This window comes from Medicago truncatula, chromosome 8 (genome assembly GCF_003473485.1).
Source record: "Medicago truncatula cultivar Jemalong A17 chromosome 8, MtrunA17r5.0-ANR, whole genome shotgun sequence".
Lineage (NCBI taxonomy): Eukaryota > Viridiplantae > Streptophyta > Magnoliopsida > Fabales > Fabaceae > Medicago > Medicago truncatula.
The window spans coordinates 14,174,472-14,190,825 of NC_053049.1; the positions used below are offsets into that span (position 1 = coordinate 14,174,472).

At 34.0% G+C, this 16,354-nt stretch overlaps 2 protein-coding genes across 5 annotated transcripts; one reads left to right on the forward strand and one right to left on the reverse strand.

The window, feature by feature from the left end:
- The first annotated feature begins 2,964 nt into the window (after positions 1–2,964).
- LOC112417321 (uncharacterized) lies at positions 2,965–3,574 on the forward strand. The gene is made up of 2 exons (XM_024772885.1): positions 2,965–3,022; positions 3,108–3,574. Exons 1-2 carry the CDS (start codon positions 2,965–2,967, stop codon positions 3,572–3,574), a joined length of 525 nt encoding a protein of 174 aa, XP_024628653.1.
- Positions 3,575–4,257: 683 nt separating this feature from the next.
- On the reverse strand, positions 4,258–12,440 carry LOC25501056 (cellulose synthase A catalytic subunit 3 [UDP-forming]). 4 transcript variants are annotated; one of them, XM_013589604.3, is made up of 15 exons: positions 12,231–12,440; positions 11,534–11,620; positions 11,168–11,363; positions 10,096–10,322; positions 9,897–10,011; positions 9,608–9,785; positions 8,653–8,919; positions 8,221–8,566; positions 7,967–8,104; positions 7,681–7,806; positions 7,379–7,591; positions 6,993–7,257; positions 6,567–6,769; positions 5,724–6,074; positions 4,505–5,089 (listed from the first exon to the last, which is right to left on the reverse strand). In XM_013589604.3, the coding sequence occupies exons 2-15, from the start codon at positions 11,558–11,560 to the stop codon at positions 4,505–4,507; spliced, it is 3,237 nt and encodes a 1,078-aa protein (XP_013445058.1). In that variant the 5' UTR covers positions 11,561–11,620; positions 12,231–12,440. The 4 variants fall into 4 exon arrangements, with proteins under 4 accessions (XP_024628974.1, XP_013445058.1, XP_024628972.1 ...); XM_024773204.1 differs by lacking the exon at positions 12,231–12,440 and adding an exon at positions 12,039–12,104; XM_024773205.2 differs by lacking the exon at positions 12,231–12,440 and adding an exon at positions 11,839–11,991.
- Between the last annotated feature and the right edge of the window lie 3,914 nt (positions 12,441–16,354).

Below are 16,354 nucleotides of genomic sequence, written 5' to 3' on the forward strand. Positions count from 1 at the left end.
CCTACCATAATTATATAATTACAATCCCTAACTTACATAGTTTATTGCTTATAAACAGAAGTTGATACTAATTAATTAGATGATTGGTACATTTAAATACATAAATCTAGTTAAATTCCATGACCTGAGAAACATGCAGGTAGAAATAGCCATAATAACAAAGTTCCAATACAAAAACTTTTCTTTTCTTTCTTATGATAAAAGTTTCGACAATTTTGGTCCCGGAGCTCACTAGAGTTGGGAAAAGCTTCAAGGCTCAATGAACACTAACAAATTTACATATTACTTGCTAACGAAGTTCTTATATCAACGGCGGAATTTAAACTTAAGTCCGTATACGATTTGAGTTGAATCCTTACTAACTAAATCGTTAACATGTCCTAACTTTTTTTTCAAAGGGTGGGTGGCTCTTCCCTATCATATTTTTTAGTGAATCTTATTATGCAAAACATACAATTACCTAAACTAATTTCTCTACTCTCATCTTATCCATGGTTAGAGTAACATCCACGAGGTTAGAGTAATATACACGTTTTAAGAAAATCGTCAACTATATTAATTGTAAAATAAAATAATTTTGAGTAATATACTTGTTCCATCTCTAATCTTTAGTCTTTTTATGTTTTGACATATAAATTAAGAAACAATCAATTTATACAAACATAAACTAATTTATTCTTAAGGAACTATCCTAAAAATAAAAAATCAAACACAAAAATCCACGATCAAACCCAAGAAATTGCAAAATCAAACACAAAACAATGATAGATATTTAGGCTCTCTAGACATTTTATCGAGCATTCAATTTTTAGATTGGTATTTTTCTCACTCTATGAGTTTCTTGCACGATCTATTTGGATTTTAAAATTCAAAATATTTCAACGTGTTTTGGTGGTTTATATGGGGTGTTTATGAAGTTTGGATTCTATAATCCGAACTACATAGAACGCGCGAGAAACTCATATAATGGGGAAAGAAGCAGCTCAACTCCTAACGAATTGATTTATAGCAAACCAATTTTCCACTCGACCGTGCATATAACGAATTCAAAAGCCAAAGAGGACGAAAAAGGAATTATCTTGTCTTAAATAATGAGGAGGAATAAGAATTGGGTCTATTTGCAATTAGGGTTCATGTTCCTCAATTTGATTTCATTCCTTTTTATGTTTCAATTTTTTTTAATAATTAATCAATAAGTTTTCACTATGTATATAAATTAATTATTATTATAAATGACATAGAAAATGAAAAAAGCAACACATATATATATGGAACGTTATTAAGTGACAAAACACCAAAAATGAAATATAAGACAAAACCAAATTAGTGGCTTCAGAAATAATGGGACTAAAATTTGAGTTAAATTAAAATAAAGAAACCAAAAATACATTTAAGCTTGTATATAATACATAAATAATAAAAGCTTATATAGAAAGAAAAAAAAAATAGAAAACGAAAGTAACACTAGCTTGAGCCCAGCTTTCCGTAAACATTAGGGGCAGTTAAAATAATAACAAGCTTACACAAATTAAAATAACAATTAACAATAATCTAAGGTCCTATCTTTAAAAAAAAAATAATCGAAGGCCCTATATCATTTAAGACATTGAAAGCTTAGCTTCGTAGTGCAGAAACATGATGAAATAGAGGAGAAAGAAAGATGGCTATGAGATAAGAACTAAGGAAGAAAAATTATTGTAGAAACAAAGGAGGAAGAAAGAGGGAACCTTAACCAATAGATAATTTCTCCTCTTTTTCCATTTTGTTCCTATTTATACTAAAAAACTAAATACTATGATCCTTGTTGGACAAACAAGATGCCAAAATTGAAAAGTTGATGGGGCCAAAGATCAAAATTGTAGTAAAATAATATAAGGTAGTTGGTATCTGCATCATTATGAAGCATGGTGGAAAAAGTAAAAAGTAAATGATAAATAAGAATTGGGATGATACTCAAAATATCAAAATAGTTGTTAGGGCACATGCTTATTGTTTTTCTTTTGATTGTCATTTGGTGAAAGAGGGAACATAGACATACAACCTTGCATTGGAAAAAGTGTTACGATAGATTGGTTAATTCATTACGTAAACTTGAGATGTTCTTGAAGTGTGGGTGTCTAAAATTTCTTACCGTTCTGAATTGGTGCACATATTGTAGACTAGATACTTGTGCATTGAATATCCATATGTTAATAGAATGTCTATGTTTAGTTCATTTTATGTAGAGAAAGACTAAGGACTGTATATATATTTTTTTCGATAGTTAAAATTTTATTGATAAAGGTTCAAACTTAGCATCAAAGCAAGCAAAACTCTACCCGCCTTTTTGTGAAGGGTTGTAGAGAGCTCACAGAATCATGTGCTTGTAAGTTGGACAAAATATCATACAAATATTTTGATACACCAAAATTGTCACAGTCCTAAAGGCTACACTTAGCCAACAAGATAAATAACAATTAAGCCAAAGACACCGAAGGCACCAAGATGTTTGGTCTGATAAATTACAGATAGCAAAACTCAAGTGACTACCCTATGGCACACATGGTACAACCTGTTAGAAATGAGAAGTAATTAATCACCAAGCCAAAGCCACACCTTATAATTAAGAGTTTAAGGATGATTATATTTGGCCTCATCAAAAAAAGGGTATTTATTCTACTAAAAACGGATACAATTGGCTAATCTCTCATCACAATCTTGATACTCAAGTTACTGATTCATGGAGCTGGATTTGGAGATTAAAAGTACTTGAAAAATTCAAATTCTTGATTTGGTTGGCATGTCACAACACTGTCCCCACTTTATCATTGCTCCATCACCAGAACATGGTAAATTCAGCAATTTACTCTAGATGCGGTGTCCATGAAGAAACTTTATTTCACTGTTTAAGGGAGTGTATTTTTTCTGCTGCAATTTTGGAACAAAATCGGTTTCTCCTACCATCCTTTCTTCTTCTCCATTTCGATGTCAGATTGGTTGAGGGAAGGATCCAGCTGCACGCGTTCAACGGTTTTTCTTGCTGGTTTATGGTGGATTTGGCGGCACCGTAACAACATGTGTCTCGGCAATAGAATTCTAGCTCAGCAATAACATCTTCAATTTGGCAGATTCCATCACTAATGCTTTCCGTAAAGCTGAAGTCACTGCCCCTTCACCTAGGCTGATCTGCTGGAACAATAACAACTGTCAGTGTACTATTTTGAATGTTGATGGCAGTTGTCTCGATGTTCCCATTCGCACAGGTTTTGGAGGTGTCTTTCGTGACAACACAGGAACATACATAGCAGGTTATTCGAGCTACATCAGTCATTCTCAGGAATTTGCAGAGCTCACAGCTCTTTATCAATGGTTAAGGTTGGCGATCAACTTAAATTGTGAGGAATTGACGTGCTATTCAGACTCCCTTCTTGCAGTCAACCTCATCAAAGATGATTTAAATCATTTTCATGTTTATGTTGTTCTCATACAAAGCATCATGGTTTCTCGTAATTTCAACCTTCATCAATCACTCATAGAGGGAAATCAGTGTGCGAACTTTATGGCTAAATTGGAGCATCGAATGATGTTGAATTGACTCTCCACTCTTCTCCGAGAGGACCTGCTGCCTCTGCTTAGGACGAATGAATTAGGAGTCATCTTTATGAGACGCTAGCCTCTTTTCTTTTGTCTGTTTTTTTTTTTTTCATGTTCTATTTTTAGCCTTGTAGCCAAAAAAATAAATATCCATAGTGATAATTGGCCGATCCAAATAGTCCATAGCATGTATAACGCCAGGTTGCATAACAATCTGTTAACTGAATGAAGTTTTTTTTTTGAAAGAAACTGAATGAAGCTTATATAAACTTGAATAAATTGAGTTGCATCACAAGTTATATATAAAATTGAAAAAAACATTTTCTATAACTTTCAATTACAAAATTTCTTTAAATTTATGAACCAAATTGTCTAACAAACCAGGTAAGGAACTAATTAATTTACTCAACACCTAATAAGTACAAAAATAAATTATCTAGGACATGTTTGGATTGGATTATTTTAGCTTATCTAGTCACATAAGTTATTATCTAGTGACATAAGTTTTGTGAGACTGTTTGAGAAAATTTATAAAAAATGAAATAAAAATTATGACAATATTCATATGCTTTTTTCAAGTTATTATCATAAGTTTTTCAATTAGTTTACAAAAACAACTTATATACAAAAACTATTTAAAGTTAGTTTATCTTTTGCTATTGAAATAGCTTATGCAAGCGCTTATAATGATAAGTGTTTGTGCTATAAGTTCCAGTTAAGTTGTTTATCCTAACGGGACCCTAATAAACAAGTTTACAACTAAAACAACTTCAATTGTCAATAAAAAAAACTAAAACAACTTCACTAATTTTAGTTCTCATGTATCTACAATAAACTGCACATGACTTGAAAGACACATGCAAATATAAAACCTACCACAATTATATAATTACAATCCCAAACACCAAAGCCTATGCTTTTTTATTTCGGTCTAGCAGTTAATTCCACACTCCTCAGCTTTAGGACCAGTGACTCTTGTAGTAAACGGATCAACTCGAACCCATAATAGAGAGAAAATGGATGCAAGAAGAATCGACCAGACCACAACAATGGTTGGCGTTCGATTCTGGCGTCCCATAAGACCTTTAAGGAAAGGGTAGAGATGAACGATAACCCAAAATGCAAAGAAAAGTTTACCAAAGAGTGGACCCCATGATTGGTAACCACTATTGATAGCATAAGATATACCAGCAACAACTCCTACCAAGTTTATTATAAGAAGCGTTGTTGGAGGAATGAGAAGTGTTGTCCATTTAATCATGTAAAGTTCTGCGGAGTCTCCGTCTTCATCTGATGCTTTGGAGGTGACGGTGAAGTTTGTGTCGATTCCAGCAAGTACTTTTAGTAGACCTTGGAACACGGCGAAAAGATGTGCTGACACACCACCGATAACCCAAAACTGTTCGTTTCTCCACCACTCATCAATTCCAACACCACTCCATCTCATCTCTAGGATTCCAGTTGCGAAGATGGAAAGAAAGAGAGAGATAAACCATATACTAGCTAAGTTGCTAATCTGCAAGCAAAATAAAATTAGGTTAGATTGTTAAGTTCTGTTTTACATAAGATAAGAAGACGGATTTAGATTCTTGTCTCGCATTCGCACAGTTGTTGAGCCCGACCATTGGAATAAGATCAGACCGCTCATATTTCGGAATGTATTTTAGTCAAGATGCAAGTAGTCCAATCATCATCCAAAGGTCAGGAACTCTAGATTTTGTGACTGCGTCTTTTCTTTGAGCTCAGCAGTCAAGGCAAGTCTACTAAGCACTGACACAAACACGAACATCTGACTGCCACTAACACATAGGCACCCGTAATAATTTAGAAGTGATTGGATGTAACCACATGTGTCAGTGTCATGTCGGTGCTACATAGATCTGAGTCCATAAAACGACAGTTTCAGTTCACAAAGTCATGTTGGTTATGAAAATATTTTCTTGGAGTCCATAAAATATTTTCTTCAAAATTTCTCAATTACTTCATCCAAACACACTCTAAGGATATCCTACTTAATGCATTTCAATTTTAGGATAAATTCAACAAAAAAATTATTTACTAACTATAGTAACATTAACTATATCTGATTGTTTGTCCTTAATCACTTGTTTAGTTGCTGGATTTTGCGTATGAAGAAAGAAAAAACAAACCTGAGGGATGATGAACTTGTTTGTGAGAAGACAGACAGCTGGCAAGGTACAATACATGAGAAGGGGAATGGCAGTGACTGGATAGATCGTGGTGTTAATGTATGCAAACCTTTCAAGCCACTTTAGTCTTCCACCATAACCATACCAGATGGGACAATGTCGGCTAAAAAGAATTTCAACAGAACCTAAAGCCCATCGAAGCACTTGGTTTAGACGATCAGAAAGATTGATGGGTGCAGAACCTTTAAATGCTGGCCGCTTAGGCATGCAGTATATAGACCGCCAACCACGGGCGTGCATCTTGAATCCAGTAAGAATATCTTCTGTGACGGAACCGTAAATCCATCCTATCTGTAGAACAGAAAACAAATAGTGATTTACCATTTCAAAACATTGCTAGTTTATAGTTTAATTTTTTTTTTTTTTTTTTGGTAGAGGTTTATAGTTTAATTTATTGGATCAGTAATCACTAAATGAACTAGAAAACAAATAGTGATTTACCATTTGAAAACATTGCTAGTTTATAGTTTAATTTATTGGATCAGTAATCACTAAATGAACTATATGTTAGAAATAATCTGCTCAGTTGATAGTATTAGAATGTGGCTGAGAACAAAAGCAAACATCAAATATTATCTATGAATCAATGTCAAAGACATGAACACTGAACAAGACATGACCCTCCTTTGGTTTTTTTTATTCATTCGTGCAGACACCGATAAAAATTTAAGAAAGTGGAAGTGATTGAATGTAATCGCATTGTCGATCCCCAGACACACTTTCGATCTGAAGTGTCGTGCTACATAAAATATTATTTAACATAATGATAAGATAACAACGCACCTCTGTTCCCCATTCTGATTTATCCTCATAACCACAGCTGATAACATGAATAGCCTCCTTCAGAAGAGTTTCTGGAGTAGCACTCTGAGGAACACCACCATTCTCCATCAGCGTAGAGTCAACAAAAACAGTTGATTGGCCAAATCTTTTCTCATGGTCCTCTCGTGACATACGTTGTGCTCTCTCATCATCAAATCCAGAACCTGAAAAAATATCCATATCAATTGCTAAAATAAAATACCTAAATCATATTTTAGGAAAACTGTACATGTATGATTAGGTTAACATGATTTTAACATGAGATACAACACTCCAAAGAAGCAAGAAAGCAAGCTACATTTCTTTTCAGCAACTGGAAATGACAACGATAAATATGGCAAAAATAGTTTGAACTATGGAACTATTATGCAACGGATGCAGGCCTACCTTCTACTCCTTCTTCAATATCCTCCAGACTGAAGATCGGCACAGTTGGATCGACGTGCTTGTTATAATTTTTCTTGTCTGATCCTTTCTTACTAGATTTTGAACTCTTCTTTCTACTTCCACCACAGAGTGATGACAGAAACCCAGGCTTTTTATGTTTCAGTTTAAGAGGAGGTTCTTCGCCGTATAAAGCCGTCCTATTGAAGACACATCCAGTACCGACATAAACAGGACCTTGAATGCCATCCAAACCTCTCAGATTTATCTGTTCAAGAAGTGTAAAGTTTGATGAAAACAAGTTCTCAGAAAAGGAAAAAAAAAGGTTAAGAAAACATCAAAAATAGAAAACAGTCACAGAAATCATACAACATGGTTAAGATGCTTACGTCAAAGAAAACAGTATTACGATTGGCATATCGATCGTTCCTATCAATACCATCAAACCTCTGTGGAAACTGGACATAGCAAACATGTTTACCGAGGTTAGGATCCATCATAAAGCACATAGCCTCCCTCAAGGCCTTGCTGTTGTTTATGTAGTGATCACAATCAAGATTCAATAAGAAAGGTCCATTAGTAAGGACAGCAGATACTCGAACCTGCACAAATTAGATTAACCACAACCAGTGAGATAACTATGTCCAGATACCGAATTCCATGTTGTCTATTGAATGGAAATGATACTCACAAGTGCATTCATGGCACCAGCTTTCTTGTGATGTTGGAAACCTGGACGCTTTTCACGAGAAACATAGACTAAACGTGGAAGTTCGTTGCCATCAGTGTCAAGTCCTCCACTTTGGCCTAAGAAAACCTGCAGGAGATATCGAATGTAACATTAGTAAATGACATGTTTGCACTTCTGTTTACTCATATGCAATCCGGTACAAATTAGAAATTTACACAATTGGTTCGAAAGGTCAAGGGTAAATGTAGAAATAATTTGCGCCACTCATCAAAAAAATTCAACCAACCTGGATCATTCCCGGATGGTCTCTGACATTATTTCCAGGCCACGGTGTACCATCTTGCATTACCCACCCTTCTTCCGGAACTTTTGTTGCCTTCGCAACAAGTCCATTAATACGAATTTTAAATTCTTCGTATTCTCTCTGTGAAAAGTAAAAGGGAAGTAAAATAGATACACTTATAAAATCCAATACTTGTGCAAGTAGCATAGACGAATGTCGAGCCAGCAGAATAATATATTTGTATGTCAACCTCTTACCTTCATTGCTCTACGATCCTTGACAAATGATGTCTGAACCTTATCCTTCAAGTAATCAATCTTCTGTGCAAAGTACCACTCGGGTGCGCGGGGTTCAATATTATACTTCTTGGTGAATGGAACCCATTTTCTTGCAAACTCTGATGTTTCAGCAAGAGCTTCAAATGTCAACATAGCGGCGCCGTCATCAGAAACATAGCAGGAAACCTTATCCACTGGATAGTCAACTGAAAGAATAGAAAGTACAGTATTGGCAGTCACGAGTGGAGGCTCCTTTAACGGGTCAACGGTACTGACAAAAATGTCGACAGCCGCTAGTTGAGATGGTTCTCCTTCCCGATCATATCTGTACATGACACAGATTGTGTATCAAAAAAATATCAGAATGAATGAGAAAGAATACAAATTGTGATGATGTTTAAAAGGCTGTACCTCAGTGCAAGTCTGTCGAGATATGTTTCGCGGTTGACAGGAAGCCACTTAGGGAATTGATCCAATATCCAGGATATGGCAAACCAAATCTCGCATATAACTGATACCAACCATAATGCATATGCATTGCGGACCGGATTTGTTAATCGATAATGCAAGAAAATGCAAAGGACAACCAGTCGCAGAACAATGACCAATCGATAAGGATTTATCCTAGATGATGGAATAGAAACCTTCCTGGAAAGAGGCTGCCGAGCTTCATCATTCCTGCATAACAAAGAAAACTGAGCTCACGCATGAAATTTTAATTGAAAGATTTTGGTTAAAGAACAACGAAAAACTAAAGTTTCTACAAGACTACATCTGGTCACTATTATAAGCAAAAAAACCATTTTTTAGGTTCAATAAATAACTGATGTATTTGGTCAATATTGACCAGATACATCAATTCTTCATTGAACCTAAGTGACTTTTTGCTTATAATAGTGATGGGACGGTGTATAACAGTGTCGATTACCAAACCTTCCTGGAATGAGTCATGAATATGATATAATATTACAACAGATTACTAACAACAGAAGAATAATCAATAGTCTCAGTCACACATGCCGTTGAAATAGGCACTTGATGCCAATAGACCAATGGGTCAGGAAGAGGCTGCCAATAGTGATAGACCATCATGGTTTCTAGCGATTAAATGCTACCTCTGTCCCTAAATCTAAGCACTCTTTGGGAAAAAATTGTCCCTAAATACAAGTCCTACTTCAAATTACTAGATAGTAGATACTAATAACTTGGGAGACAAGAAGTTAGAGTTGAACACATCATCTGTATATAAATGAGCCTCTATATATGAAATGGACACATTGAATACATTATCTACTTTTCTTGATATATGTGAAAATTGGAAAAGGGGCATATAATAAATAACAGAGATAGTAAAGGAAATACTCACAACAATGAATCATCAGCAAGGACATCAGATCTGCCATCAATATCTCCAGCCCCTCTTTCAGAAGCAGCTTGGCCTGTGCTCATCGGAGCAGCATTCTTTTCTGGCTTCATCTTCCAGCCGTCAACTCTTTCTCTCCATGCTACATTGCCCAATTTTGCGTCGACAATCCTTGTATTTGCTGCACAAGAATATAACCAAACATCTCAAATCACAATCATACAGCTAAAGAAAGAAAAACAGCTATCATAAGAAATGAAAATGAGCATAGTAAGAAGGGGTAGAAAGATACGAGATTGATTAACATCAGACGAATATGGAAGACTATGGACACGCTTCCCCCCACCAGCTACGGGTGATGACATTGAGAGCCTCTCAGGGGAGCCTGCAGAAAATTCTCCAGACACCTGAAATTGAAAACATGCCAAATTTCATTCAGAGGCCCGTAGTTGAAGGAGAAAGACTGTCATTTAGGAAACTAATTGAATGACCTCTTGTCCACTTGTCAGTCTAGGAATGTGATTGTGAGAAACTTCCTTATCGTAATTTAGGGTGCCAAGCTCTCCTGATCGCCCGAGTGTTAACTGCCACCCCAACATGCGCTCTGAAATCTTCTGCTTTTGTTTTTGGTTTAGGTTTTCCAAATCATAATTGAATTCAAGAGCAACATCATCACCGCCTACCTCCTCTTCACTATCTCCAATAACTGCAGGACTACCTGTAACAATAAGTGAACTAATTACCAACGGAAATATCACACGAGTATATAAATGACATCTTCTGCAAATCATCTAGTAATTAGTAATCCTTTCCAAAAAAAAATCTAGTAATTAGTAACAATAGCACTGCTGTGATCTACTCCTAACCAACAACTCTCCTTCACATGTTCATTTGTTGAGTCAAATAAAGCGTATACGCTATCTTTGTCTGGTCTCTAGAAATGGTCTATAGAGATAGAATATCCTTTTCGGTGGTTCATTGAGTAAATAGCCTTAAAGCTAAAAGGATATATTCTCTCATCTGGTTTCCTGGAAATTGGTCAATTAGATTACAAGCAAAGGTCATATTTTTCAAATGTATTTACAATGTTCCTTTGTTTTTGTAAAATATGAACTCATACAGAAGATAACTACGATTACAAAGAATTGGATAATAAGGAATCCTCCTTCTCATAACTACTTCATTCTTCAACATGTTTATAAGGGAAAGCCCCTTTAAAAGACATTGTACTGCACACCAACTAAAAGCTTAACACCTGATTAATATCTAACCATACTCTGCCATAGTCTTTTGCAGCTTCCCCATATGAAGAATGGTGAGAGCTAACACAAGAATATATGACAGATAATACGTTTCGGATTTAATTCAGATACACTGCCGCTGTAAAGATTTTTACACCATCAATCAATCATAACTATTAAATCGTTAAAAACGTTTTAATTACAACTACTTCTAAAATCACAAATACCATTGTATGTGATTTGCTGACTGCGTAAAACTTTTTACACTGACAAACTAAGGTGTATATCAAAATTAAACTAAAACATTTAAGGTTTCGTTTACCTTTATGCTTCTTGTATCGGGTTTTACACTGAAGGCAAGATTGCTTCCCATCTTTCCTTTCATACTCATAGCAAAGCCGACAAACAGGAAAAGCACAAGCATCACATGCAATGAATGGTTCACCATCAACCGTCTTCCCAATATTTTCCCCACAAATCTTGCATACTTGATCACCCAATGTTGTCATTGGCTTTCCCTAAGTAATTAGAAATGACATTAAAAAAACTTCGCAAAGAGATCAAATAGTACAATTCAAATCATTCATCAATAACTACACCTTAATAGCATAGCAACATCAAACATTTGCAAGAAATCAAAATCATCAAATAAAATAAAAAGATTCTTGCTTTACTAATAATTACTCACCCCAGCTTCCCCTTCTGGCTCCATCATGGTGATGAACTCTACTTAAACTTTTGATACACTCCCACTTCAGAAACAGCTCCCTATTCTCTGTATAATTTGAAGCCATATCAATCCAATATAAGAAGAAGAAAAAAACACTTTCATCATCAAAGACAATAAAAATAATCTAAAAAAAAAAAAGTTTCTTAATATCATCGCATTATAATTAATTTAGAAACAATAGTCATTGATAAGGTCTTAACATTGATAATATAAGTGTATGTTTGGTACACTGTATTTAGAATGCAGCTTTGTAGAATGCTCACCGTCATTCTGACATATCCACCGCGATTTCAAACATACAAAAAAAAAGAGTCATTTCTCATTTTTCTTCACGGTGACCGAAACACGATGGTTCACAGAACATATCTACAGTGATACCAACCATGCATTTAAAAATAGACCCATTTTTTCGTTCTTTTTTCACAGCAACCAAAAAAAATTGCACGTGCAAACACAACTTTACCTTAAAAAAAACAACCTTTTTCAGAAGTTTTCCTTGAAAGTTGAAAACAAACAGATTACTCAAAATCTAAAAAAAAAAAAAAAAAAAAACCCAGATGGGTTTTTGAGTTGTTGAGTAATGAAACCAAATAAACACAATAAAAATCTAAACTTTACACCTCCCAGAAGGAAATAGATAAAGAAAGTGACTCACCCGAGGAACAACACAGTAATGATGATGATGATGTTTATGTGTGAGTGTGTGAATGAATAATGAGAGAGAGAGAGAAGAAGAAGCTTTGTGAAGAAGGAAGAGACAAATGTCACTCATCCGGAGTTCACAACTGACAGGTTTCAGGTACACATAGAGAGACACACTTGTGTTGAAACGGCTTTGTTGTGTTGTGAATGTGTAACGCACACACATCACACATAAAACTTTTTTATTTATTTATCCCCAACATTTATTCTCCAAAATCTTACATTAATTATTAAAAAATAAAACTATATATATTTCTGACTTTTCTGACAAAAAATAAATAAATAAATAATGCTTATTTCATATATTTCTTATATTTTGTTCGATTTGGTTCATCAGTTTGAAAATACAATTAAAAATTATTTTTCACATATATTCAGATATTACATGAAACTTTATATTTTATATTTTGTTTTTTATGTTCTTAGTTTTTCAAACAACTTCGTAGAACTAAAAGCACGTTGAATCGAATGGATATCTCTACAAAGGGATATTTTGTAGGTTCTATTAACACGTCATTTTGAAGCACTCGCTCATTTTTTAACTTTAATCGTGAACTCTAAAGAACTAATAATATTAGATGAGATGAATAATTGAATAAACGGTATTGTGAAAAGAAGACCAAAGTGATGAAAATGTGAGTTAAAACTATGAGAGACAAATTGTGTGTAAAAATAAGAGCAAAGAGACAAATTTGTGAGAAAAGATTGAGTGTAGTTTATTACTCGATCAATCATTTATTTTTAGTTATTTATGTAAGTGTAAAAAAAAAAAAAAAAAGTAGCACTGTCATCTTAATTTTACTTTTTGGCTTTCATAACGGTTTCCAACCTACCAAAGATGGGTGACTAATCCGACTTATGTGTAGAGGCATGCGCATTGGTCAAACGTTGTTTTCCTGAAAATCGAACCTGATATTCTCTGGGTGCGTTCTTGGAGGAACTTCTTGCCCTTTGAAAGGAACTAATATTTAAACAATTAATAAAGATAGAAATTTCAAAATTTGAAGTTAAGATAACGTCCGTAGTAAAGTCAAGTGCTGCAGTGCCAAAGAGGTGTTGTACACTTGTGTTGTACTTTGGAATACTTGTGTTGTTGTGTTCGATTAAACCAGTAAAACATACCCTCCCAGGTTGCTTTTCGTTACTTCTTCTGTCTTATACTTCCTCCGATCCTATTTATAAGAAACAATTTTATTTTTATTCATTAAATAATTGATGTATTCGGTCTATTTTTAGACTAAATACATCAATTATTTAATGAATCTAAAAAGTCAATTTTTTTCTTATAAATAGGACTGGAGGGAGTACTATGTAACTTGTATGATGTATTTTGGAATCCCCTAAAAAAAATACTCACTTTGTCTAATTTTAGTAGTCGTTTTAAAATTGTACGCAATTTTTAAAGAAATGATTAGTTGATTTTAATGGTAAAATTAATATTATTTATTAAAATACCTTTTATAGTGGAGTGGAATTCATCAAATTAAGATATATATAGTAAAAATAATGATAAATGTTGCATTGATATTCTAAAGTGACAGTTCTTTTGAGATATGAAAAAAATAATATTAAAATGACAATCAAAACGAGACAATGGAGTGACTATTTTAAAATATGCATAGGTAAGTAATCAACTTTCTAAATATAAAAATACTCCCTCCTTTTTTAAATACTCCCTTCGGTCCTTATTATAAGAAACAATTAACTTTTTTGGTTCATTGTATAAGTGATGTATATAGTCTATATTTACAATAAGATACATTAATTATTCTATGAACCTAAAAAGTCAACTTTTTCTTATAATAAGGACCGGAGGGAGTATAAACAAATTTGACTTTTTTGATTCATTCAATTAATGATGTATGTGGTCCATAATATGAACCACATATATCATTAATTGAATGAATTTAAGAAGTCAAATTTATTTATATTTAAAAACGGAGGAAGCAGTTATTTTCAATACAAAATTTACTTATGTGGTTTCATTAACTATGGTCCAAAACCATTAGTCAGTATTACTCATTTAATATAAGAATAATTCTTAGTTATCTTAGGAGTTAGGATGACTCGTTTAATATAGCAAGAATTCTTACTACGACTCATTCAAAATTTGATTTTATTATTAAACAAATTAATAGAAAAATGGGACATTATAAATTGGATGATTGGAACCGTTGATGGGATAAGAATTTAGTCGAGGTTGGACTAAATGTCATCAATTGTGATTTCAATCGATTTGGCCACCAACCACCATGTCCATATTCATACTCCCTCCGTTTCAAAATATAAGTAAAATTTATTTTTTAGATTCATTCATTCAAAGATGTATGTGGTTCATATTCTGAACCACATACATCATTAAATAAATAAACCTAAAAAGTGAATTTTACTTATATTTTGAAATGGATGGAGTATTTCTTCTATCATATTTTCCTCGGAAAACATTGCACCAGAGAGATTGCTCCCCGCTTCTTAATTTCCATTCTATCTTTAATAAACAAACTTCATTCATTTCCTCGAGTCTTATCTCATAACAATTCTGAGCCCTCTCAGCTAGGCTTTTTACCACCGTACAATTTATCTCATAACAATTTTGAGCCCTCCCAACTAGGCTTTTTACCACTGTACAATTATTATTAAAAAAAATATATACCAACCTACCACTCTTTCAAGATTATGTACACTACTACCATTTTTTTTTTATGACTTGACAAGCCTTCTACTAAATGTATGACGACTTAAACTACGATGCATGATCTCTTTAGATCTCCTACCGTATGAGACTTTCCAAACACGGGAAATACAACTTTTGGTCTCTTAAAAAAATGTCGTATCTTGAAAATGAAAAGATAAATAGTTCTACTTAGTATCCATCTTGTTTGATTCAAGGAAGAAGGGTTTGTAACACTTCAATGTTTAGTAGGAATCCTTAGGTTGATAATCTAACTCCAAGTTTATATGTTAGTCTACTATCTCAAATATATGCCACCTTACCCTAAGCCACGTTACAACCCTGAAAGACCTCAAAGTGTGTATATAGTATGATCTTGATTGTCTGTTTAGAATTGTTTCAAATTTACAATAAGGTACATTCATGTGACGATTGGATTGGGCAAATGTTGTGACCAACCCTACTAGCTTTAGGAGATACATACACGTATCCTTTAGGAGATAGATACATGTATCATAGAAAAGAGTGTGGTTGAGAGTATGAGCTATCTTCTCTAAGCATGTCCCGTTTGGATGGAAATTGGTAAGTAAGTAAGTATGTAAATAGGTCAAGATGACGATCTGAGCAAACTCTTGAGAAAGGTATGTTTTTCTGAAGAAAAAATGCAAAGAATAAAATTTATTTTCTTTCGTTACCTGAGGACAGGCAACAATTTAAGTTTGGCATTGTGATGACAAGTAATCTTACGTTATTCTTTGCATGTTTTTCAGTCATTTTCAGTATGCTTTTCATCCATAATAGTGGAGTATTAGAGCAATTGCTTATGATTTCGGGACATTTGTAATGTTTTCTATATTTTAGTCATATAATTATACTTTTCCCAAAACATAACAATTCTAAGGTGTTTTGATGTAATTCACAAATAAATCATGCAACTCGATAAAGCAAGACATCTGAAGACTTGCGAAGACGTTGGGAAGAGCATGATTGAAGATTCAAGAGGCCTCATAAGACTTTACAAATGGATGAATTTTGTTTTCAAGTCCTAACACATTTTATATGGAAGCAAAAACCCACTGGGGCGCACGTGGACCATGCGCCCAAGCATGCCCATGCACCCCAAGTCTGGAAAGATTAATACTTGAGCTTCTCAAGTGTGGCAAATGTGAGTAAAAACTGCTTTTTGCTACTTTGAAGTGGAAAAAGCCCAATTATTAAGCCGAACTCATATTGGGTAATTTTCACACTCATTGTGTCTCCTAGCATAACCTTAGGAGGAAGGTGGCTCAGAGGAAAGTCATATGCTTGAGAAACAGTTTGTTCAAAGGTTTTACTTGAAGAAGACCTTGACAAACCATGACAAACATGCTTGAGAACCAATTTATGTAAAGGTTCGACGCCGACGA

Bases quoted from the DNA above. Each gene is read 5' to 3' on its own strand.
- LOC112417321 (XM_024772885.1), top strand. From the start codon at position 2,965: ATGTCAGATTGGTTGAGGGAAGGATCCAGCTGCACGCGTTCAACGGTT. The intron at 3,023-3,107 runs GTTTATGGTGGA...TCAATTTGGCAG, and splicing joins TTCAACGGTTTTTCTTGCTG to ATTCCATCACTAATGCTTTC.
- LOC25501056 (XM_024773206.2), bottom strand. From the start codon at position 11,560: ATGATGGAGCCAGAAGGGGAAGCTGGG. The intron at 10,012-10,095 runs GTCATTCAATTA...TTTCAATTTCAG, and splicing joins GACTGACAAGTGGACAAGAG to GTGTCTGGAGAATTTTCTGC. The intron at 7,258-7,378 runs GTAAGCATCTTA...CTTCTTGAACAG, and splicing joins GTAATACTGTTTTCTTTGAC to ATAAATCTGAGAGGTTTGGA.